Here is a 26,663-nt window from a genome sequence, read left to right on the forward strand (position 1 = left end):
ACTGCTCTACACGGGTAATATCTTACACCATCTGAGACCTTCAGTTAACATTTCTTGTAAAGGTTTCTTCATATAATTGCACACAGGTCATCACACACAGCCAGTTTATAATATTAGTTAATGCTTGCTAAACATCACTCCTGTTAATTAAAATATTTGTTTATAGTATTTTTCCATCCCTCTCTCCGTCTCTGCCTCAGTTGCATCCATTATTAGTTGGATAATAATATAGCCTCCGATCATTTCACTTGGTAATTTCATGTAAATATTAATGGTTTGGGATTATCAGACAGAGATGCAGATATTCCACAAATTTAAAGCATAAATGCTCCAAAAACAACACTTTGAATATGAGCAGGACAAGCAGAATAGCTTGATTTTGTTTTACTCTTTTAAGGAGTTTTGCTTAAATTATCTTATGTTTCTTCCCTTCAGGGTAATCTATAAATTATTGGCTTCAAAAAGTGAAAGTATTTGGGTTCAGGCTCTGAAGGTGCTAGGATATTTTCTCAAACATCTGGGTCATAAGTAAGTAATGTGCCGCAGTTCCTAATATGTTATTTCAAACGTTCTTGCTTGTTTAGTTATATAATTGCCTTTCCCCCCCTTTTTTTTTGCTTATTGAAAAGACTGCAGAAAACTGGAGCTACATTTGTTCATACTTTGAGGTGTTCATTGAAATCAGTGAAATGTTATGCCTAATTTGTCCCATTGGTTTCAATGGGTAGTATTAAAATCATGTCTTGCTCCAAACTAGAATATTTATTTCTTTTTACTTAGTAATTTGACTAAGGTTAACCGAGTAGAGAGATTCCCCCCCATGATGCCCATCCTCTTAGTTTTTACCTTTCTATTTAATTCTCTTAATTGCTTTATATTATCTTTTTTAACCTTTTTTATATTGTAAGCCACTAAACATCTCTGTATCAGTGAGATGAATGGCATACCAATTTAATAAATAAATAAAAATAAATTAGTTGATTATTTTATGAGTCTTACTTACATTTCATTTTTTTTAAAGATGTGATTACAATTTTTTTGATTCAAAATATTTCAGTAGTTCTGATCTAACAATGTATGTACTAAAATTGTGTAGTGGAATAGTCATATCCATAAATAATTTGTGTAGTTGTGAAAAAAATGGATATATCTTTTCAATATATATGTTAAAAATATATGCATAAAATATACTGTATGATGTGTGATTGTAATCTCACAAGATTGAAAGATTCTTCATGATATTAATTGTTACATTTTGTTGTTGTGGAAATCTTACATTTTAGTACATTCCATACTTTTGTCCTTCAGGCGAAAAGTTGAAATCATGCATACACATAGTCTGTTTACTCTTCTTGGAGAGAGGTTGATGTTACATACAAATACTTTGACGATTACAACTTACAACACACTGTATGAGGTATATTATATTAATCTCTTTACTGAAGTACCCTTTGTGAAAATATTATTTCAGTAATTAGCAGATTCAATCTACTGCTAACCACCATTAAAATATTTGTTTATTTCTATTAATCATTAATTTACGTTAATATTACATTGTGATACAAATAAAACCTTTTCCCTGTGCTTATTTTCAGTGTTTAACATTATTTAAATAACTGAATATTTCTTAAGTTTATCTATTTATTATTCTGTGGTTTTGTTTTATAAATATAATGACTAGCATGCCATTTGAATGTTTTGATTCTGAAAGTAGCAACATAAGTAGCTCAGTTTTTGGAGCCATTCTGAGTGTTATGGAAGTGGATCAACCTTAGGATTGGCTAGGTTGGACAAGTTCGGGCACATTTAAAACAGCTTATTCTGAGATTTCAGACTATTTCTAGGACATCCAGAATGGTTTTTCCAAGGCCAAAACAGAAGGGTTGCACTACTTCTGTCTTTCTTAAATTCATGCAGCTGATTCTAGAACAATTCAGTTTGTACCTGCTAAATGGGTATAAACAATTGAAATATGGTTATGTTGTAGAATCCATTTTAAAATATATGTCCTGAGAGAATCTTTTTTGCAAGGCTAACAAAGATAAGGTATAATTTAAAATAATAATCAAAAGTTAAGAATTGCGTAAGTTGAGAGGAAAATATGTTAAAATATGTATTTATGCATGCATGTATCATTTATTGGAGAAACAAAATGGGACAAAAATAAGGATTAGAAATATAATTAATGCATTTTAACTTTACTTAAAATATGACATAACAAATAAGACTACCAGTATATGACATACAGTACTGAAGACAGTATTTATTTCAATAATTGTTGTTGGAAAACCCAAGAGTAATTTTTCTGTTATAGATCTTGACAGAACAAGTCTGCACACAGGTTGTTCATAAACCACATCCAGAACCAGATTCTACTGTAAAAATTCAAAACCCAAGTAAGAATTTATCTTTTTAATTTTGAGAGGTGGTTGTAATAAATTTCAAACTTTTTACTAGCTCAAGTGAATACCTCAGTACTCTTAGTGCACAGGTTCTATCATACTACAAAATACTTTTTGGTTCTAGAGTTGCTGTTGATGAAATGCACCGGCATTCTAGTGGAGAGAGGGCAAGGGGCTAGGCGGAGTAGAAAGAAAGCAAAATAGCAGTGTCACAATGAAAGCCCTACTTCTCTGATATGTGTATTTGACATTACAACTTATATACAAAAGAAGCAGAGCTACCATAACACTACTTTTCTTATTTTGACAAAAGCAGGAAGCTCCTATACTGTAAGATGTGCACTTTTATAAATAAACTTTTGTTTATTTTTGTTTTCTGTATGTCTTCATGTAAGCTTTTTCAAGAGGTTTGAGAAAGCAGAGAAAAAGAGCAAGATTACATAGACAGGAGGAAGTTTCTTATTGATATATTCTGATACTGTATATCTTTGACTTTTATTCAGAGGTGGACAAAAGATGGTAGGAAAGGATAAACCAATACATGATGCAGAGATTTCTATGAACTTTGAACTATTACTGATATAAGTCAAAGTAAAGAAGGGTCTGGAAGTTATATGGGTCTGGATGGAGCACAATAGGTTCTGGCTCAATCCAAACAAGATGGAGTGGCTTTGAGTATTTAGTCCTCCTGGGAACAAAGTTCTTCCATCTTTGGTACTGGATGCCCCAGTGGGCAGTCTGGGGGTCCACTTGGGTTCGCATCTCCTGTTTGAACAGCAGGTAGCAGCCATGGCTAGGAGGGTTTGTGTGCTATTTGTGCCCATTCCTGGACTAGGGAGGCTTTGCATACAGTCATTTGTGCTCTTGTTACCGATTGTTAGGATTAATGTGGTTGCAACAGTCAGAAAGATCAACTAGTGCAAAAACAGCTGCATGGGTAGTTTATGATGCTAGTTATACGACACATATAACACCACAACTCTGGGAGCTACATTAGTTGCCATTGTGTTTCCAGGTCCAATTCAAGGTGCTGGTTGTCATATTAAAATTCCTACATAGCTTTGGACAAAGTTACCTAAGGAACCATCTTCTCCTAATAGTTTCTATCCATCCAGTTTGGTCTAGCTGATTGGAGATGTTGCAGATCCCATCAGCCAAGGAATGTTGGATGGGGAACAGGAAGTTGCCTTCTTGGCAGTAGCCCCTTCCCTTTGGAACATTCTTCCTTTGGAGCTCAGGATGGCCTCACCCTGTTAGCCTTTCATAAGCCATTAAAGATTCACCTGGCTATGTGCCCAAGCATAAGGTCCTGAATATGTTAGGGGCCCTGCTACCTGGTTGCACTATTAATTTTTGTATAATTATTATAATATTTTTCAGTTGCCTATGTGTATAATTTATAACTGTTTCTGTGTTTTTCTTGTTTTAATTATTGTGGTATTTGCTGCCCAAAGTCAGTTGGAAATAAAATAAATTATACTTGATATACTTTAGCTTTTTCTACTCTGTTCCTTTAAAGAAGGTCTGTTTTTTAAATTTTAAAAATCATTGTTAATACAATTATAATAGATAACGCCATGTTTGCAGTGTTTCAATGATTAAAATAAGTGTAAGCATCTTATATATTTACTTTTTTAAAGTGATCCTGAAAGTGGTGGCAACATTGTTAAAGAATTCTGCACCAAGTGCAGAACTCATGGAGGTTCGGCGTTTATTTTTATCAGATATGATCAAACTTTTCAGTAACAGCCGTGAAAATAGAAGGTATGTAAAGAATCATCTCATTCAGTAATGCAGCCCTTCTTATGCAAACACTACAAAATAAGGAAAGGTTTTGTGCAATTATCTTCACATATTCATATACATATTAGGAGAGAAATAATTGACATCTTTTTGTTTCTGTTTTGCATCACAAGATAAAATAGTCAGGATTTCCCTTCACAAGGATGCCTGGGGTTTCCTTCGTGCTTCATACAGGATGTATATGAGTAGTGCTTTTGGTGCCAGTGCCTACAGCTGCCTTCCTAAACTTTTCATCATCTAGATGTGTTTGATTTTTAAGACCCATAAAACATATATTTTTGATTACCATTTGAGAGATATCACTTCTCAGGGTATTATATCTATCTTTCAGTATTGCCAATTTGGGCAAAGATATATACTAAATAGTGCTTCCTCACACTTTTTTATTGATTCCTAAATAATTGTTCTTAATGTCTCATTTCCTGTTTTCTTGATGTGAAAAATAAAGTCAAAAATAGATAGCCTACCTACTTGCTGTTAAGTTCGATGATGTCTCTTTTCATTCAGTATTCTGAATCCTGATGCCATTACTGGAGGTTATAATTTTAACACTTACAATTTGAAATATTGCTTTCTTCTATTTCTGAAGGTGTAATGAATATATATCGTTTACTTATTATTACAAATCAGGTTTTTTTTAGCAAACCACTTTTAAAAAAATTAACATTTAAAATGGAAGCCTCTTTTTTTTTCTTATCTGTATGTATAATTAAAAAGTTCAAGTGCCATGGAATTTTATTGTGACTATTTTATTTTAGATGCTTACTTCAGTGTTCAGTATGGCAAGATTGGATGTTTTCTTTGGGATATATTAATCCTAAGAACTCTGAAGAACAGAAAATTACTGAGATGGTGTATAACATCTTTCGTATTCTTTTATATCATGCAATAAAATATGAATGGGGAGGATGGAGGGTCTGGGTTGATACACTTTCCATAGCCCATTCCAAGGTAAGAGTCCCACATTTAGTTAATATTATGTCATAGATAAATTGTAGTACCATCTTGTGGTCACCATGCAAAATGGCACGTTATAATTGTTTCTGAATTATTTTTCAGTTACATTATTAATTTAGCTAAATTACTGTTTTACTTTTTTCTTACATTGAATTAGCATTACTATTGTTTCCTGACTTTATAATTTGCTTGCATTAAGGTTACCTATGAAGCTCACAAGGAGTACCTAGCAAAAATGTATGAAGAATACCAAAGACAGGAAGAGGAGAATATCAAGAAGGGGAAAAAAGGGAATGTAAGCACTATCTCAGGCCTTTCATCTCAGACCACTGGAGCAAAAGGTGCCATGGATATTCGTGAAATTGAAGATCTTTCACAAAGCCAAAGTCCAGAAAGTGAAACAGACTACCCAGTCAGCACAGATACCAGAGATTTACTCATTGCAACAAAAGTATGTGATGATGTGCTCGGAAGTGCCGATAGACCGGGGAGTGGTGTGCATGTAGAGGTTCACGATCTGTTAGTTGATATAAAAGCAGAAAAGGTGGAAGCCACAGAAGTAAAGCTGGATGATATGGATCTGTCACCAGAGACTTTGGTAACCAGAGAAAATGGTACCCTTGTGGAAGTAGAATCTTTATTAGATAATGTATATAGTGCTGCAGTTGAAAAACTTCAGAACAATGTTCATGGGAGTGTTGGCATTATTAAGAAAAGTGAAGAGAAGGACAATGGTCCCTTAATTACACTAGCTGATGATAAAGATGAACCTCCTCATAATAGCACCTCATTTCTCTTTGATAAAATATCTAGCCAAGAAGAGAAGCTGCTTCCTGAATTGTCTAGCAATCACATCACTATTGCCAATATTCAAGAGACTCAAATTCATCTTGGTGTGAATAATGACCTTGGGCTTCTTTCTCATATGTCTAGCAGTACTGATATAGCATGTGGTTCAAGCATAATAGAAAACAAGGAATTTAAAATTCATACTTCTGTTGATACAATTGATTCACTATCTGAAAGGGACTTGGCTTCATCTTCTAAAGGATTAGAATATACTGAAATGGCAGCTACAACTCTTGAAACTGAGTCTTCTGGGAAAACTGTATCAAATGTAGACGGAGGGAATATCGTATCTGATACAGAAAGGTCTGATGATGGAAAAGAAGTAGGGAAGGAAATAAGAAAAATACAGACAACAACTACAACCCAAGTAAGTTTTTTAACACATAATTGTATAAAAGGTACTATATTGTTAAACATATATAATAATACTTTATTGATTAGCCACTAGAATACAAAATACCAGAATACAAAATATAAAATACAGAATAATAATAATAAGACTATATGGTACAAAAGTACAGTAAAAGACATGAGTAAAAGAAAATGCAAATCATAGTTGTGTAACACTCCTATAATTTATCCCAATCAAATCCACATATGTATTGTTTTGTTCAATTAAAGGGCTATATTATATATAAATTTGGGATTCTGACCACACATGAAATGATATATACTGTACATTAATATGAGGATGACAGTAGGCTGTCCAGCTAATGCAGGGGTCTTCAAACTTGGCCCTTTTATGACTTGTGGACTTCAACTCCCAGAATTCCTCAGCCAGCATGCCTGGTTGAGAAATTCTGGGAGTTGAAGTCCACAAGTCATAAAAGGGCCAAGTTTGAAGACCCCTGATCTAATGTGTGGTCCATGACACTGATCTCTCTCTTTATATAATTGATACTCAGGTAACATATGTGTTATATCCTCTATCTCTGGGGCTCTGCTAATAAAAGTATGTCCATCATGAGGATTTGGTTAAACGTTCTGTATCCATTCTGTCCTGCTGCTCAAATATTGCTTGAATAACTGCTCCCCTAAGGTTTGGGTATTTATGTGTTTAAATATTTAGCAATTTGGCAGGTACATTTATAGTGCCTCATCCATTTCATTATGCCAGACTTATTTAGGATGGCTATATCTCTCTGAGCTTCAATATCCATTTTATTTATGAACTTTTAAACTTGCTTTCGAGAGACAGTTGGATAAGACTGGGAAACCACAGCTGATGATATAATTTATCCATTTATAATTTAAAAGGTCTCCAATTGAGATTTTGTCTTTTCTAAATATAGAATTTTGCATATCTGTTAGTTTCTATTAAACTTAAGTATTGCATAGTACTTAAACAGTGTATATATTTAAATCATTTATCTAGACATCTTTTTTCAAATTATTTGCTATGATATTCTATATAAATTGCTTAGCTATTATTGCAACAGATAAACTAGCATGACCCCTGCCCCAAATTTCAAATTAAAAGAAAAACTCCTTCTGTGTAAAAGCTTCATTGTAAGAGTACAATAATTAAAACCGTTTTTTTCTGAACTGAACAAAAACCTTGGTTTTCAAATTTAACTGACAATGATATTACACAGAATATGGAAATTTAGAAAAACAAAACATTAAGAAAACATTTAACTGCTTCAGAATATTCAGTTTGGCACGTTGTAAATATACTGCATGAGAAATAACATGCAGATGATTCATATATAAAATATATATGTTTATTTATCCCCCTATCTACTAGCTATATGGGTAAGTTCAAAAAGGTTTAGGTGGCTTATGTTCGCTCTCAAATGATTGTGGCTCATGCTTCTTTTCTATGTAACAAAGTCATTGCTTAAATTTTGGAGGAACAGGTGGATAAATCTTAATGAAGTTTACAGTCCCCACACATGTATTTGTAGCAAATCTTATCAATGTTGTAATTACCAAAATATTTTATTGATATTGCATGTGATATATAAGATGAGCATCTGTGATTTCTCATCCGCACTTCATTTGGGCCTTTTTACACAAAGATTTTCTCTGTTCAGTCTTCCGTTTTAACTGAAGAATATTTTTTATCTTATGTTTCTTTGGGATCTTAACTTTGCCTGAAATGCAGAGAATTTTGTAATGCTGTTCCACTTGACTGGAATGTTCCTATATACAGTTTATTGATTCATTATCTCTCCCTTTTTCTTAATGTTTAAGGGCACCCATAGCATTTCATCATCTATCTTCTTTCCAGAACAAAAATTCTATGAGGTAGAATGGGCATAAAGTGATACAGTGAAACTTTTATGGCTGAGGATGGATTTGAATCTGGAATTTATCAGTCCTAATCTTGTTTTTTATCACAACACACTGTCTTCTCACATATCTTGGAGCTTTGGGGACTGCCATGAAGACATAATTTATAGAGTGCAATCTAAATAATAGAGTAGAAATCTGCGGCCAATGGGACACTGTTTTTCAGTAGCTGATGCATGGGATAATTAATGGTTGTCTAAGCGGCATTGCCGAGAACAGGAATGCAGATTAAAAAAGGGACCCAATATCAGTTTTTTCCCAGTTTCTATCCAATGAATCAAAACCACTAGTTTAAAGTCCCAGAATTTTGCACATGCAATAGAGATTTCTTTGGGAGGTTTTTGTATTGTTTTCTGTCACACTTTTTAAATGGATAGATTATTTGCCATTAACTTGTGTCTACTCTTAGTGACCACATAAGAACATTTTTTTCCAAAACAGTCTGTCCTTAATCTGATCCTTCAGATATTCCAACAATGCTACTGTTATCATTATAATTCAGTTCATCCACCTGGTTGCTGGTAATGTCTTTCTTTTCATTCCTTCTAACTTTCCAAGAATGATGGGTTTCTCAAGAGAGCCAGGTCTCAGGTCAAATTGTCATATTTGTGCCTCAAGTGAAAATTCTGAATTTGTTCTGATCTACTTCTATCATGGTATCCTAAATCCTGGCATCCAATCCTAAAAGGCAGAAGCGATCCACCACTTCAATATATTCCTTATCAATTCTAAGGCTGATTTCTGTATTTATTGTCATTAGTTTATATTTACTTTTTGTTCTTTATTTTCCCAGTAGCTCTTTGATTTTCATTACTAGAGCCTGCAGATGATTTTACTTTTTCAGCTAGCAAAGTAATGTTGTCAGCATAGTAGAGTTTATTGAAGTTCCTTACTCCCGTTTTATTAAAAAATAATGTATTGTAAACAGACATCTGAACAAAAGGAATCTGCCATTCATAAATTTGAAGATCTGTAGATAGTTTAGTGCTGTTCAGCAGAAAAAGCATACTGACACGTACTTACCTATAAAAACATCATTATGTGATTCACTAGCCTTTAAAAGGCTAATGCGGTGACTAAAAATGAACTTTGATCAGAAATACATGACATGAGCTAAGCAGCTTATATTAAACAAGCTGTATTTTCTCAGCATCAGTCTACATCTGCAATACATTGATCATAATATGTGGTACAACATTATAAGAAAATAAAGTACTGTATGGTGAGAAATGCTGCATTTTGTTTGACAATCGAAATTGCTATATCAATACCAATGTTATTATTGATTTCCCTCTACATTAAGTGAAGTGGTTATTTAACACTGGAAGTTAAAGATCTGTTGTATGCAAAAAGAGAGCATGTTTGGTATAGTGGTTAAGGAGGTGGCCTAGAAACCAAGAGACTGTGACTTCTATTCCTGACTCAGGCATGAAAAACTGGATGGATGTTTTTGGGCCATTCACTCTATCTCAGCCCAATTAATCTCACAGGGTTGTTGTTGTGGGGGAAATAGGAGGATTGTTGTATATGAAAAAAATATTTAAAAATATTCATGTATTAACAGTCAAGGATTAAAATAAAAGTAATAATAAATAAGCAATAGCCAAAAATGTAGCCAAACAAGCAATATGGAAAAGATCAGATTTCTCTGTTTTGCTAGGCCCCATAAATAATTCCCTTTGCTGGCATTTTAATATGGTAGACCCTGTGATTTTTAAGGACAAAGATTTATACTGAACAATGGAGTTTGGCTAAACTGGCCTTTAATTTGACCTTTCAAATTTAAACAAACAGTTCAATGTTTGGCAATTCAGAGGGAGCAGTAACTTTCTGGGGAAGAAGGAGCACAGCATGATTAATATTTGTTTGTTGTGAAAATCCCCACTTTAAACAATCAGAGTGGAAATAAATACAACAAAGTATCTTTTATTGACATGTGCAGCTTTACTGATTACTGGGCTTTTGGCCCCCAGAATGAAAAAGATCCCTGAACTAATCGAGGTTGGTATTACACATCCACAGAATATTATATTTATAGCTGTAAATGTAACACTTTATAATACTATGGGATGCTCTTGCTATGGTCTGACCCCTCTAAATTCTGCATTCCTACGAAGGCACCAAGTCCTCCCTCTTCTACTAATACTACTACCCTCAACCATAAACAGTGTACTCACGTATGAGGGAAAGTGCAACATACTGTTTTATATGTCTCCATCTCTTTCAGGGACATCAGGGTGATTCAGTTCTTCTGCTTTACTACATATTGCAGAATCATAAGTAAAGGGTAGAATATTGTTTGTCCCCCACAATTTACTTACTTTATTTGCATGCTGTCTATTTCTGAAGACTCTGCTAATGATATTTTCATATAAATTGCCCAACAGTTGAACTGATTTTAAAGTAGCTTTTTGTCCTGCTAGTGATATTTTCCCAATTATTGCAAGATTTACTTTTAACACTTTAATATATAGACAGGACCACAAATATGTGAAAGATTATGCCCATGCTCAGAACTCTCCAATAAAATAGAGCAATCGTAAGTAGTTTGATAGTTCTTTAATATACCCCAAACATCCTACTTTAAACAACCTATGGGAGATGCAAATGATGTTTGTGAACTCTAAGTATTTACTACCTAATTTACTTCTACATGTAGGAACTCTTAATGTCCAGTGTCACTTCTGGTCAGAAATCTACCACTAAGTTCTCCAGCTCTCTCACTTGGGATAAGGCTCACTTAATGCATGTAGAAGCTCTAGATGTAATTCTCAGAATATATTGCACATTCTGAGCTAAAAAAACCCTCCCCAACTATAAGAGTATAGTAAAAATGAAGGAACTGATATTGCAAATAACCAATCTGATGTGGATATGATCAACCTTGGATGAATATTCTAGTGTTTTCTAGTGCCTTGTTGACATTTCAGCTCCAAAGTCTGGGATTGGAGTTTAATCCCTCCAGAGAAATGGATCATATTTTTAGAGATACTCGACATAGCAACTAGTGAATTGCATCTGACAGCAGTAGTTTTGGATTCTTTCTCTAACTAATCTTCTATCCTTAGTTTAGACACTATCAAATTTATTGCACTAATGAAATAAATACTGGGCTGGAATCTATCCCTATAGAATTCCTAAAATAAAACCCTGACTGATTATTGCCAGTCTGGCCATGTTGATCAGCCTTTATAGATAGAGTCTTTTTTAAAAAAACAGTGGAACGAGGTGGAACATGACTCACAATTTCCTGGTTTCTTACTCTGGCTTGTCATGATGCTGCTTAAGGACCCACTTTAAAAATATTTAGATTTTTTTCATCCTGTCTTTATTATTTTTTTATAAAAAAACTCAAGGCAGCAAACATACCTAATCCCTGTTTCTTCTCCTGTTTTCCCAAATAAAAACTTTGTGACATGGAGTTGGGCTGAAAAACTGTGACTGGCCCAAAATCACCAAGCTGCCTTTTATGTCTCAGGCAAGACTAGAATTCACAGTCTTGCTTTTTAATCTGATGCTAGAATTCACATTCTAGGACAGTCTAGAAGTAGCTTTATCATTATAAACCACAGTCTCTTGGTTTATAATCTGATGCCTTAACCAGTGGTTCTCAACCTTTTCTTCACCACGGACCCCCATGGAGCTAGTTGGAACCCTTTGCCTTTTAAACTAATTTCTAACAGCCTCCTTTTACATTCTAAATCAGGGGTTCCCAACCAGGGGTCTCGCACCCCCTGGGGGTGCGAGATGATATTCCAGGGGGTGTGAAAACTTGAGTTTTCAAAATTATATGTGTATGCATAATTCATTGCTGTTATTTCAAACTTTTGTAAGGGGTGCAAGAATATATCAGAAGCTTTCTAGGGGTGCAGGGTATAGAAAAGGTTGGAAGCTGCTGCTGTTCTAAATGTTCTAATTTTTTAATTTTATATACTGTCCTTATATTTTAACGTTTTATTATACACCATCTTGAGTCCCTCCCTGGGGAGATGACCAGTTCAAAAATGTGAAAAACACAAACAAACAAATATTTCTTCAGAAAGAGGTTGGGATTGGCGGGTTGAACATATTTGTTTCAGGTCACAATCAGAAATAGAGTTAATCAGCACTGTTTTTCCTTAGATTGCCAGCTCTTTACCATTATCTATTCATATATCCAAAGTAAGGTAGAAGGACTTCTAACAATCACATCCCTTAAAAATATATGTAGGAATGTCTCATTCTTGCTAACCTAATAGTTAGCCTGGGTGCGATTACTCTTATCTACCTATAAATATATAGGTATCTGGTAAAAATGCTTACATTTCTGTTTTTACTTAGGCAGTTATCTGTCTATCTTAACAACATTGGTTTTAGCTGAGAGCTAGTCAGAAATTCAAGATTATATTATTTTGGTACAAATATGTTGGGGAACTGAATAAATTAGGTGTTAAAAACTCATTGTACTTGCCAAAATGCATTTCCCCCCCACTGGAGCTGCCTGTCAGGTTTTTTCCCCCTAACAACTGCAGGTTTCCTACATGAAAAATAGATAAGTTAGGCTTTTGTTAGAATTACCTGTAAAAATCTGATATACTATATTAATGATGGGTAGCAAGGAGAGACTGAGGTTTATAAATATTTTCTTTTACCTTATTAATCAGTTTGGAAGATAAGGATTTTTTAAACTCATTATTTCCTGTGAATGGTGATGGCAGGGTATCTAGAATTCCATTAAAGAAATTAAAGAATGCTGTTGAAAATATGAAATAGATGGGATATTCAAATGACTGCAGACTTCCCTCCAGAAAAGCTGGGTATTTTTTGAAGATTAATCTAAAGATCCATTGGTTGGGTAGAGCTGTTTGCTTAGTGAATATAATCAGTTTTAAAATGCCTAAATAGAGGTGTTCTCCCTCCCCCCTTCTTCCCTGTCCAGTTTAATTTTCTACTTCTCATCTCCCTCCAGTTTGTTTTGCCTTTCCCCACCTTTTTCTTCCTTTCCCAGGACAGTGTCACCCTAGAGATGGCTGCTACATGACTACCTAGTGATAAAGGTGAAAAAAATAAGAATGTTTGGCCATCCTTATCACTGCAAGGTAGTCCTTAATAGAGGCTCAAATCAATGTTCAGTCTGATGTTCTCTTCATTGTCCTCCAGCAGCCATGGAGTAATCGGTGTCTCTTCTACTGTTTCATTACCTGGAATTTCTCTGTAAACAACAAATCCCAGAATCTGACATTCTTTATTAAAAAAGGATTATTTTCTTCCAGGTTTGCAGAATAATCTCTTTGGCTATCCCTCATATTTGATAGAAACATAATTAATGTTATAGTAAGAAGTTTTAAGTATATAATTATTGGTGCTGAATTCCAATTTCTGAGTAGATTCATACTTTTAAACATACTGGACTTTTTATTTATAAGACTTAAAATTTAAGGATATTGAATTTTTATTTATAGAACTTCTGTTTATAAAACATAAAACTTATGGATATTAAATCGAAGACTGTTACTGCCTTGAGACATAGAGAAGAAAAGAAAAATAGATTCAGCAGCTATTTCGGCAGGTCACCCTATTGTAGTTTATTTGTTCATGATTTCACAAAAGAGAAAAAAAACACCAATATCCAATATTAGTTTAAAAATAAGAAGGAATAAAGGATGCCTTTGATTTCCATGAAGCAGTTTTACAAAATAAGAGAAATTTTCATTTTACTATCTGCAGCAAAAGTAGAGTACTAAATAATAATAAATAAATAATCTGTAATGAGTTTCAAAAATTTCTAATGCACCATAGCAAAGACCATTTCTGCATCTAGCAAGGCTATTCTAGGGATTTTAGTAGTTTTGAATATGCATTCAGAATGTCAATTAATAATCTATTAAACTTCATCTTTTGTCAAACCACATTGTGCAAAATGAATAGTCAGAAGTACAATTTTCTGGAGCTACTTGCTAGAGTTGCTATCAATAGTTTTGTATTTAAAAGGAAATGGTAAAAAATCACTAAAGGGGGTAGCAAAAGCCTGGTTTTAAAAAGCAACATTATAAAATGCCAATAAGAAAAAAGCAAAGTAGTACATGTCTTATGCCACCCAGTGGGAAATGATTTGTACTGGAAACTTTTCTGGTTTCAATAGATTTATAAATATCTTTAATTTCCTTGAGATGTAAAAGTAGAGCTAAATATTCAAGTTGATCATGGATAATCTTATGAAGAGATTTACTATATAGACATGTGTACAGCTGAGCATAAAAACTATGTGGTTTTATATGGATGGCCTTAATAATAGAGATAATGCTACACTATTGCAATTTTTCAACTGTGAGGCTAAATACAGGCAGGTCTCGCTCACAAACCACTTGTTCAATGTTTGAATTTACAACAGTGCTGAAAAACAACAGTTGCAGCATCCTTGCACTGATATGTTCATGATTCAGGCACTTGAGAAGTGATGCAAATGCATTTATGACAGTTACAGCACCCCCCATGCTCATGTGATTGGTGCTTGTGACATTCACAGCTGGCTTCCGACAAGCAAAGCCAGCAGGGAAGCCAGTGAGAAGTCGTAAATTGTGGTCATGTGACATCATTCTTAATGACCTGCAGTGATTTGCTTAACAACTATAGCCATAACTGACATAAGTTAGTGCGGTCACATGGCATCACGCTTAATGACCACACCTCATAGTGACAGAGTTGCTGGTCCTTATTGTGGCTTGATAAGTGAAAACTATCTATAGTAGTTTAGTCCTGTATTTTGGTCAGCAAAAATAGAAGTGTCTTGAGTGTCAGAGAATCAGTTATTCTACTCATTATGTCATCTTACATTGCCACCCCTTAAATAGGAATAAATCAGGAAAATAAAATAAGAGTGAAAAAGATGAAAATAACTTACGGAAATAGTAGACTATGAACAAATTTATTGTAAATAAAAAAATGATATGTTGTTCTTTTGTAATTAAAACAAACTAAACTAAGCAAACTAAAAATACTTTCCCAAATAATTGGTACTGTATATGTGCCCCCTCTTGTCCACACTATTTTCAAGTAATAATAATGACTGATGAATGAAGATCAATTTTGTGGTGAACTTAATGACACCTGACTTTTATTCTTCATTTTGATTCCATGATATTATAGTGGTAGTAGTATCAATTTTATTGTCTTGCATATTTGACTGTGTTGTCATAGAGCAACCATGAATGTCAACTGGAATAAAACACAAAACTGCTTGCCAAAAGAGTTTGAAGGTATGAAGAGATTTACTGTGAACAGAACCTTGTGATTTTAAAACAGAATTAAAACATGCTTTTAAAATATAATCCAGACTGTTAAAGAGTAGATATATTGAAAAACTATATTCTTGGATTGAACACCCATTGGCATTGACAGATTCACCATCAGTCAATTGCAAAAGGCAGCTTTACTTGGAACAGCTTATATCCTGTGACAATATCTGTAACTCTATCAAACACCCACTTCTGCCTATCCCAGCCAGATTACTAGCAGGAGAATATTAATTATTGCAGGCCAATGTTATCTTTCAATTGCTGTACTGGTTATTAGTAGTATTGGGCCCAACTGAAGTCTTGGGATGTGGGAACATAAATAGCTCTGAAATTAAAAAAAATCACCTAATATAGCCAGTAAAATCCTTCAGACAATTAACTGAATTAATTACTTCTATCTGAGAACAATGTAATCATGCTAATAAATTAATCTTTCATCTCACATTTGAATTGTTTCTGTGACAAATAAAATTTATATTATTCGTTACCATTTTTTTTTCATTTTACTTTAAAGCTTTTTCACATGCTGGTGAAACAAAATAGGTATTTTCAGTTATACTGTCATGTAATTCATAACTCCTTTGTACTTTGTTTCAAATGGAATGGTATTAAAACATGCAAATTTAAACAATTTTACCTAATAAGACATGTGGAAGTAGGACAAAGTTTCCTTAATAAGGCTTCTTAATTTTGCTGTATGTGCTTAATTAAATATCTCTGCCCCCATAAGACTTGAATTGCACTTTGTGCCAGATTTTGCATTGCATATTTTAAATGAAAACAAATATTTACTGCTTATGTAGGCTGTGCAAGGTCGTTCTATTACACAACAGGATAGAGACTTGCGTGTTGACTTGGGATTTCGAGGAATGCCAATGACGGAAGAACAAAGGCGACAATTCAGCCCAGGTCCACGAACAACAATGTTTCGTATTCCAGAATTTAAATGGTCCCCCATGCACCAGAGATTACTGACTGATCTACTATTTGCTTTAGAAACTGATGTGCATGTTTGGAGAAGGTAAGAGACCATTAATTTTTCTAACAAAGAATTAGTGTGATAAAACACATACAGGTTTCTTTAATATCTTTATGGGTTTCTTTTTAGCATTTTAAGTCTACTTGCTGAGGTCTAGATGCCAGTTGGGCAGAACTACATGAGAAAAGTGAGGCAAAGTCTTCCCTAGTGAACTATGATTTTCTTTTAAATTGTGGAACTTGACAATATGGATAGATTATTCTGTGGTATAAGCTTTGATACCTGTAGGCTAGATTCATATCCAATCTGGCTCATTTGGATGATTAGTGCAGCTGGACTCTGCGGTATGGTTAATGTTAACTGCCTTGATAGAGTCAGTGCTGTAACTTTCTCGAAAATCAGTCTCTCCATTCTGCCGCATGAGATTTCTGCTACCCTCCAATCTTCTTTCTGGAAGGAGGGTTGTGGAAATAAGTATCCTAAAGAAATTGATTATCAAGATTCAGGCCTCATCATGAGATGGAAACAACATTGTATAGCAGATAAATTCTATTGGAAACTGAATAGGAGGAGTGTACCATTCAGTACTATTGATCACAATATCCTAATCAGCCAGCAAGGGCAGAGGGAATATTTTTAGTAGTTCCATTCCTATCTAATTCAGTTGGTAGCCATGAAATGAGAGTACTGCAGTACTCCAGGTACTGCAGGACTTGGTCCTCATGCTTTTTAAAATCTATGAGAACTGTATTGACTGAGGTGCCATCAACTGCATTCACCTGCATTTTGCTATCATAGTCCTAACAGAGATGCCCTGAAAGTCTTGAATTGTTTTCTGGAAGCTATGAGCAGTTAGGGGAATTCCGTAATATGTGAACTGCACTGGTTAATAGTAGGCTTTTGGGTGCAATTCAAGGTATTGGTTGTCATCTGTAAAGCCTTTAAGAACTTTTTCCCCAGTCTCTGGGATCAGTGTGTGTTGGTTTGTTATAGTTTGCTGTTTCCATGCTGAGCATCTTTTTTATGTTTTTGATTGTAGTTTGAATGTTTGTTTTTAAGCTATGCATTGCTGAAAATGATTTAGATATTACTTTGATGGAGAAATGAAAGAGCTTTTAAGGAGAGGAGAAAGGAACAAGCCTAAACAGTCCAAAGATTGAAGCATTTTTGAGAATGAAACTCAAATCAGAATACCCCAACTTGATTTTGTTTAATATAAAATGGGAGAGAGAAACTTGGCTTTCAAAATTCTGTTATTATATACTACAGCCATAAAGTTGAATTCCTGGAATCCCTTTTCTTGGTTTGGCCTACCTCAAAGGACTGATATCAATCTTGAAAGCCTCACACATTTCTCAACACAGAGGCATCAAATTTTGCTTTTAGAACTTGAAAATGGCAACAGATCCTTGGGCAGGATCTGAACAAGTTGTCAAGACATTATTCCAACCAACAGTAAGTTGAAATCACATCTTGGACTTGCACAGTGCCATGCTGCAACTAACATAGCAATTGGGAAAAAAACTTGCTTCAACCAGAAGCTGTCCTACAACTTGCGGCTTCATTTTCATGGAAATTATTGGAAAACAAATGCGAAATGGAGAGTTACTCAGGATCAGTATCTGTCTTTCACAACTCAATGTTAATTTTTATGGAGAGTTGGCCAGGGGAATTTGTCACAGAGCCCTCTAAGATTGTCTTTGTTCTTAATCTACTGAAAAAAGGGGTTGCAAAGAGATTGTGTCTCTCATTGAGGATAATGATCTTCTATTGGATAATTGTAATCCTCATGTAAAGTTTTAGAGCTGCTTTTGATAACTCATCCAGGATATCACTAGCAAATTGGAAGAGTTGCAAGGTGAGCCTAAACATAACTGAGTTTGTGAATATGTAGTTGATTTTCAGCTGTATGCCAGAGATGTGGACAGGAATGAAGTTGCTTGGATTGACCAGGAAACTTGCTGATGAACTGATACACACCAGAAAATTTGGAAGAATTGTTTCAACATTGTTGGTTATAAGATGCATGGCTATATAAATGTTTTAAACAAAGTAATAATAGTGTATTAATTGAGAGGTAACTGAATAAATTGAAGCATAGAGGAGATAATTTTACATCCTCTCTTCACTCCAATCTCTTCCTCTGTAGCTTTCTTATTTATCTGGGGAAATTTCACTACCTTTCTTTGACTCAGTCACCCTTCCTTGTGGCCTCCTTGGCCTCCAGTTCTGGAGAGGTGCAGAGAAAAAGAGAATGTGTGATTTCTACTGTAGAACCTTAGGATACCTAGCTAAGATATATAAGATTAAAGTACAGACATCTGAGCCAGTTACACACTGCTGCAGCATGGAATTGCAGGCCACACAGCAAGCTAGTGTTTGAATCTCTCCAGAACTTCATCTTCAGGAAATCTATCGGGCTTCACTTCCATAAGCTTGGCATATAAGCCCTCAGACAATTAGGAAGAAGTCACAGAACTGAGAAAAAGCAGGTGCTCTTTATTATTATTATTATTTTTTATAACTCCCTGGTGTAGAAATACAGCTGTCCACTCCTCCAGACTCTGGTGCAACAACGAAATTCAGAGTTACTAGAGAAAGTCAAGCTTCTAGAAACAATTGCCAGGCAATTGCTTTGAGCTGCTCCCATTTTGCAATGTACAATTCCTCTACAGATGAAAATAAATTAACATATGGAATTTTTGTCATTCTGCATCATAGGTTATATTCATATCTAGTGTTGGGTATAAATTGGATGAAACGTCCATGGGGAGCAATTTCTTTCCCTATCAAAAGTCTTAGTAGTACTGTTTACACATATCCTATCCTTTTGTTTATCACTCTTTTAAATCTATGACCATTAGAAATCATTACCCAATGTCTCTTCAGAATTGGTGAACTACCTTAGGAAAGCATGCATATTTGCCAAATGGGATTTGACAGGTGCTATAATTTGATCACAATGAAAAAGGGTCATGAATATTTAACAGCTTTTTATATGTATAGCAAATTTGAATACACAGTAATGCCCATTTGGACTGATTAATTGTCCATCAATCTTCTTCAGATTTGTGATTTTTTTTGATGTTTTGGACAATTATGTACTGATATACTTAGATGATATACTGATTTTTTCCCAGAAGTTCCGCTTTGCACAAGTAATACCAGAAATGTCTTTTCTGAACACTTAACTTTTTGCTAAATTGGAAAATGTGGATTTGATCTTCCCAGTTGGACTGTTTGGGTTACTGGACCTCTCCAATCAGGATACAGATGGAGCCTACAAAAACAGACATCTAGAAATGTGAATGATGTCCAGTGTTTTCTGTGCTTTGCTATTTATATAGAATTGAGTATATAAGACCATGATCTTAACTTCTAAAAAAATAAAATAGATGGTCTGTTCAAGAGTATGCAGGTTTTCAAAAGCTGAAAATCTCTCCAATCTTTTATTGTGCAAACAAACTTGGATCTGACCTTGGGAGCTGTTCTCCAACTTTCAACAAAGGAAAGGGAAATCTCTTGCTTTATGCCTCATCTAGTCATATCTGTCAGTGGGCCAAGGCTGTACTTGCAAAACTACCAGGTTTCTTTCAGCCATTTCCCTCCTTTAACCCTGGGAAAGGAGGAGTGTGAGAAAGAGAGTCATAATAAACCTATGTTTATTCTGCGAGGTATAAGTGGGGGCAGATGGGAACTGCAGGCTTTTAAGATTTTGTTATTATATCCAAGAACAATGAAATAGAATTCTAGTATTTCTTGCAATGTCTGTTTCTTGATGTAGCCTACCTTGAAAAGCTTGGCAGCTTTGAACTTTGCAAGCCTGTTTTTCTTTTTGATTTATCTTAGAATCTCTTTCATGGACTCCTTTACAGCAACATTCTCACACTGTTCTTTAATGCATAGGATCTTCAGGGATTTTGTCTCCAACCTCCAAAGCATTTCAGTTTAAAGCTTTCTTGATCAGGTCTTCCATGTTTTAGCTAAACATATTTTTACCAGCTATTTGAGTTGCAAGCCATGTTATAACAGCAGTTCTTCATCTAGATTGGATAATAGCAGTTTATATCTCAGTTCCCTCTCTAAAATGGTTTTTGGTCAACTCATGAGACTTGTTAAATATATATTTGTAACTTGATATCACAAAGGAGATAAATGTTATAAATGGGTGTGTGCATGTGTTGTTTATTGCTTTTCAATTTGATTTATTTCTGTCCACAAGTTGATTTTGATCTTTGCAGTAGCAACCACCTTTACAGTTTTACTTATAATCTTTTTTTCTTTTCTTTTAATAGTCATTCCACAAAGTCAGTTATGGACTTTGTCAATAGTAATGAAAATATTATTTTTGTACATAATACAATCCACCTCATCTCTCAAATGGTAGACAATATTATTATTGCATGTGGAGGAATTCTGCCACTGTTGTCTGCAGCAACATCCCCAACTGTAAGTACAATATTTCCCTCTAATGGATATGTTGCAAATTGCACTTAGTATATTAGTAACACTTGTTTTGAGCATGATTTTCTAAATAAGAAGAAAATATTCACATTTTTCATTTTTTTAATCTACAGGATGTAAGTTTTATGCCTTTATCAAATTTGTATACAAAAATTATTTCAGAATAATAATTTATTATTTATGTATATAGGTGTTTTAGCTAGGTGCACTGCAAAAATAAATGGTTATAAACTTCCCAAATTACATTGCTCTGTTTCTATATCATAATCTTATTCTTATCTAGTAGAGCTTTCCAAATCCCTATTTGTAGTAAAGCTAGTACAGCTTTAAATGCAGACTTGGCGTAAGAGCTATTGTATCTTTAAAAGTTAGTCATAAAATAGCATATTCTGCTAAACAGGCAGAAAGAAGATTTTGTTTAACATGAAGTAAAATACTTTTGTAGTATCTTTAAATTTTGAAATGAGAGTAAAACATTGAAAAAATGCTATTAATATCATTTAAAAATATAATTGTTTATTTTATCCCAATGAAATATATTTTGCTTTCTTTTAGAAAAGGCCAGTATTCCTCACCAAAATATAATTTGAAATTCTAAAAAAAAATCCTTGTGTTTCAAAAGTGATTTGACTATCAAATCTGAGATCCCATTGATGATGCAGAACAAGTTATACATTACATCTTCAGAATGCTGCCCCACAGTACTGCTTCAGGTCACATAGACCTTCCTTGGAAAGGGTCATCCGGAGACCAATCTCCAGGGCTGTGTAGAGGAATTTTCAAGGCATTTAGAAGATAAAATCGCTTATATTCCTTCACAATTGAATTCCAAGCGTGGAAGTCTTGTGAAGATGCTCAGGGAATAGACCTCTCCAGTTATCTGGGACTGCTTTGATTCTGTTGGACATGAGGAAGTGGATAGGTTCCTGCAGAATGCAAATGTCACCATCTGAGAATTAGATCCTTTGCTCTTCTTAACTGGTTAATGCAATGTCACCACCTGAGAATTAGATTCTTGTTCCTCCTAACTGGTTAAGGCCACCCGAATGGTATCATGTGGGTGGATCCATCTGTTGGTGAATTTATCTTTGTCGGAGGGGGTGATTCCAGCTTCTTTTAAAGAGGTGCTGGTGTGCTCTACTCAAGAAACCATTACTGGATCTTTCCTTGTTAGACAATTTTTGTCCAGTCTCCCACCTGTCCTTTGTAGAAAAAATGTTCGAGGAAGTGGTGGCCTTACAACTCCAGGGAGGAAACAGATATCTGGACCCTTTTTAGTCAGATTTCAGATCTAGATACAGGATTGAAACTTGATTGGTCACACTTATGGATGATCTCTGAAAGGAGTGGAATAGAGGTCTCTCTTTGACCCTTCAGTGGCTTTTGATACCATTGACCATGACATTCCTCTGGGCTGACTTGAAGAGTTGGGATTACATGGCACAGTTTGGTGCTGATTCACTTTTTTCCTCTGAGGCCAGTCCCAATTGATGTTAATAGGAAGTGAGAAGTCCTGCTCATGGCACCTCCGCTGAGCACAGAGAGGGCTCAGTGCTCTCTCTACTCCTTTTCAACATCTATATGAAACCTCTGGATGGGATCATACGTCTCCATGGGATGAGGTATCACCAATACAGTAATGATACCTAGTTATATCTTCATCCCAGGTGAAATGAGTGTTGCATGGACATCCTTTCATGGTGGGTGGTGGCTAGGGGGGGCCTAGATGGGGAACAACTGTAACTCAGTAAGACTGAGTGGCTATGGGTGGGCCCCTCTGTACCCAGGAGTTTATCATCTTTGGTCTTGGATGAGAGTGCACCAGCCCAGACCTGGTATGTAACTTGGGAGTGCTCTTGGACTCACAGCTCTTGCTTGATGAGCAAGTAACAGCCGTGGCCAGGAGGCCCTTTGCCCAACTTTACATTGTGTGCCAACTGTGCCCTTTCCTGGACAGGGAGATTCATTCCCTGGTCATCTCCTGACTGAATTACTACAATGTGATGTACATGGGCCTACCCCTGAAAAGTATCCAGAAGCTTCAGCTAGTGCAGAGTATGGCCATACGAGCCATACTGGCGGCCCAGAAAAAGGACACATACAATACCTTTGCTTTGTGAACTACAGTGGGTACCAATTTGCTTCTGGATCCAATTCAAGGTGTTGGTTATCAATTATAAAGCCCTATGTGGCATAGGGGCAGGTTACCTACAGAACCAGCTTTACTCCATCTCATCATATTGTCTCACTCAATCAGGCAGGTAAGGTATATGTCAGGCTCCCATCAGTTAAAGAATTTTGACCGGCAGAATCTAGATAGAGAGCCTTCTCTGCTGCTGTCCCCACATTGTGGAATATTCTGTGGTGAGGAAAGCCCCAAGTCTCTTGGCCTTCTGCAAAGGGATGTGTGGCCTTGTGTGAGGACCATGAATGTGGGGCTGGCTTGCTCCATGAGTGCCTCCCCACCTTGTAATAGCTAAATTAAATGATCATTTTAGGATTTTTACCCTTTTAATATTTAATTGTCATTAGTCTATACTTTTAAAAATGTTATTCCTAATTTAATTTTAATATTAATGTTTATATATTTTTATTTAGCTATTATATTACCATTCAGCCCCTCTTTGAAGAAGATGGATAGTTTAGAAATATAAAATATAAATACATACATACATACATTAGATTTAAAATTTGTTTTAAAATATAAACACAATTCAGAGAAAACACAGCTGCTGATTTGGTAAAATTGATAGATGACTATGTTGCTTTGTCTGCTAATCTGAGGAGCATATTTCATAGTATTATAACTGATGTCTAATGGTCTGCTGTGCTAGAGTTTCTTTGAGCCAAAGAAAACACCATTTGAGAAATTGTTCTTAATATTATTCACTTCTAGTCAGAACTGTTTTATATAAAAGCTAATGAAATGTTAGCCGATTATAAGATTTTTGCCAAATGACTTATTTCTGGATCATATAATATTTGGTTGTAGTGAATATATATATTCAAATGTTAAGAAATACACTGTTTTTAATTAATAGCCTTATATATAGTTATGTATCAAATGGATGCTTTATTAATGAATGTTGTACTAATTCCTTATTAATTTGAGTTGTATCAACTATAGTGATGCCATACAAGAAGTTAAAGTTAAAAAACAAGTTTATAAAAGTTGACTTTTAAAATTGTGAATTAATACCTGATTTTTAAAATATTATTTTCTGTTTTGCATTGTATTTTCATTTGACTGTAACATTTCTTTTTCTTTTTGTTGTGATCTGTTGTCTGCTTTTCTATTGCATGTCCAGGGTTCTAAGGTTAGTATTATTGTTACAAGTTTCAGTTTTGAGTTTTTAGAATTAGACAATTTTTCTGTGTTCATTTTTTAATTATTTAGCCTCTTTTGATAAAAAATGTAGATATATTATCAACGGGTTTTGATTGTATAATCTAACTATATGAAAGAAAAAGCCACATTCAGAGGGCATCACTTCCAATATTTTTATTTAAATACAGCATGACATGAGAGAGAGAGAGAACAGACTTGATTTTGCATTTCTCTTTTGCTTCTTCCTTAATCTTCTTTGAGATACTTGAGCATGATGATATAACGGTTCTCTCTGCCTTACCTCATGGGCAACAAGAACCAAGGATCTTGGCTCAATAAACAAGGAATTATTTAATTGCAACAGTATTAAGAAGAAAACTAAAGAAAATGCTTTAACCTTTTCTAACGTTATTCAACAATAACATTAAAAAAGGCTAAATAGTTTTTCTCTCTCAAAAGAACACCTTGAATGGTAATAACATTTTTGCTTTGTTACAGTTCAAACTGTAGGTGAAATGCTGTTATAATTGATAAAATTCTTATAAAATCAATTGCAAATTACAACTGATAACATTAACATGTGCAACCTGAATAATATTTTCTAATATGAATAAACAATACTACCTCTTTAACTTCAGGAGGTTAGCAGCAAAAGAGCAAATAAACTTATGATACTTTAAAACAAAAGGGTTTATTATAGCTTTGCTTTCATGGGTCTAAGTTAATGAAGTTTCTTGTGGCCAACAAAAGCTTTTAACATAATAAATATCTTAGCCCTTACTATGTTCATAAATTCCCAGTAAAGGACTTCGTTGATTCTTCTGTTATCTGGAATGCATTGAAGAAGTTCTGTGTAAAACTGTATTTTTATACTGAACCTAACCACAAACTGTTCTGTGGTCTTGTTCCTAAAATTATGCAGATGCTAGTTAACATGCCAAACCTTCTGACCAAATGAATTGTTTAATGGAGAGTAACGAAAGCTTTCCATAGAGCAACTCACTATTTTTTCTTTATTTTAATGAGGAAAGAGTCCTGTTTCAGTGTTTGCACAGTGTTCCACTATTAAAATAGATTTTTCTATTTTGGTTTTTAATTAGTGAAGACTAAAATACATTTTAAATTATTAAGTTAAATTATTAAACATATATGTATGAGTATGTATATATAGAAATATAAAAACTGAACTCCAGGATAAATATAAAAAACAAACTGTTTTATTACTAAGCTTTCGTCGGTCCTCTGCCGACATCGTCAGAGTAAAAGCTGGCTAGCCCGTTTATGTAGCTGGCTGTTTCAACGATCTGCTCATGGAGCGAGTAATTGGTCCCTCCTCCCCTCGCTCCCTCCTAGTCAACCGTATTGCTCCTAATCGCGTCGTGCTTAGTAATAAAACAGTTTGTTTTTTATATTTATCCCGGAGTTCAGTTTATCGGAGACATACACATACACACACACACACACACATACACACACACACACACATATATATACATACACACACACACATATATACATACACACACAAATATATATATGTTTGTGTGTGTGTGTGTATGTATGTACTGGATTTGAATAAATTAGAAGAAAGGTGTGATTTGAGATTTCTCTTTTTTCTTTCTCTCTCTCACACACACAAGTCACATGAACACATACATTATACTGTATATAGTATGTCTGTATATAGTGGTTTTATATCAAGATTAATAATAGAATTTTTTGCAGAAATGATTACAAAATTGTTTCTCATAGCTTACCATTGTTAAAAGAGGTACTGCAGCTTCTGAAACATGGAAAAAATGAATATTGTTAATGTTTTTAAAAGTGTTTTTAGTATATTATTACAAGACATAAATAATACTTTATTTAAGTGCATTATATTTACTCAATGTTCATGACACTCTAATGTTAGATATTTAAAAACTGAATTTTCAAAGAACTGTTACATGAATAAAATTCACAAAACTATGTTTGGAAAATTACTTAGAATTAATGCCAAGTAATTCCTTTGCAACATTATCTCCCATCATCCATAACATTATCTTTAAAAACAGTTGCATGAACTGTGTATTTGTGTGCGCAGACATACATTAATTAGATGTGGCCTACTGGAACACTTTCATGAAAGAAACAGCTATCTGTTGTTTTATTTGATATTCTAGGTAAAAAATGAATTGTACTTTTTTGGGTACATATTGCCAAGAATGCTTTTTACATTCTGATCAAAGTCTTAGTTCTACATAACATGTCATGTTCATGGTATTTTGCTCTTAATTTCCAGTGAGAAGAAAGGTATAGCCAATTTATGCAAT

The 26,663-nt window shown here is 34.4% G+C and overlaps 1 protein-coding gene across 1 annotated transcript in view; it reads left to right on the plus strand.

Moving 5' to 3' along the window:
- Positions 1–26,663, plus strand: part of LOC107287655 (neurobeachin) — a 129,544-nt gene that overhangs the window by 1,453 nt on the left and 101,428 nt on the right. Inside the window, exons 3-11 of the mRNA XM_015816182.1 lie at positions 436–528; positions 1,309–1,417; positions 2,315–2,396; positions 4,043–4,166; positions 4,964–5,156; positions 5,362–6,378; positions 16,384–16,601; positions 20,855–21,008; positions 24,332–24,340. Of these exons, the coding sequence (XP_015671668.1) occupies positions 436–528; positions 1,309–1,417; positions 2,315–2,396; positions 4,043–4,166; positions 4,964–5,156; positions 5,362–6,378; positions 16,384–16,601; positions 20,855–21,008; positions 24,332–24,340 (1,999 nt within the window). The remainder of the gene's footprint in view (positions 1–435; positions 529–1,308; positions 1,418–2,314; positions 2,397–4,042; positions 4,167–4,963; positions 5,157–5,361; positions 6,379–16,383; positions 16,602–20,854; positions 21,009–24,331; positions 24,341–26,663) is intronic.

Source organism: Protobothrops mucrosquamatus, unplaced genomic scaffold (genome assembly GCF_001527695.2).
Source record: "Protobothrops mucrosquamatus isolate PMUCROS unplaced genomic scaffold, P.Mucros_1.0 scaffold411, whole genome shotgun sequence".
In the NCBI taxonomy this organism is placed as follows: domain Eukaryota; kingdom Metazoa; phylum Chordata; class Lepidosauria; order Squamata; family Viperidae; genus Protobothrops; species Protobothrops mucrosquamatus.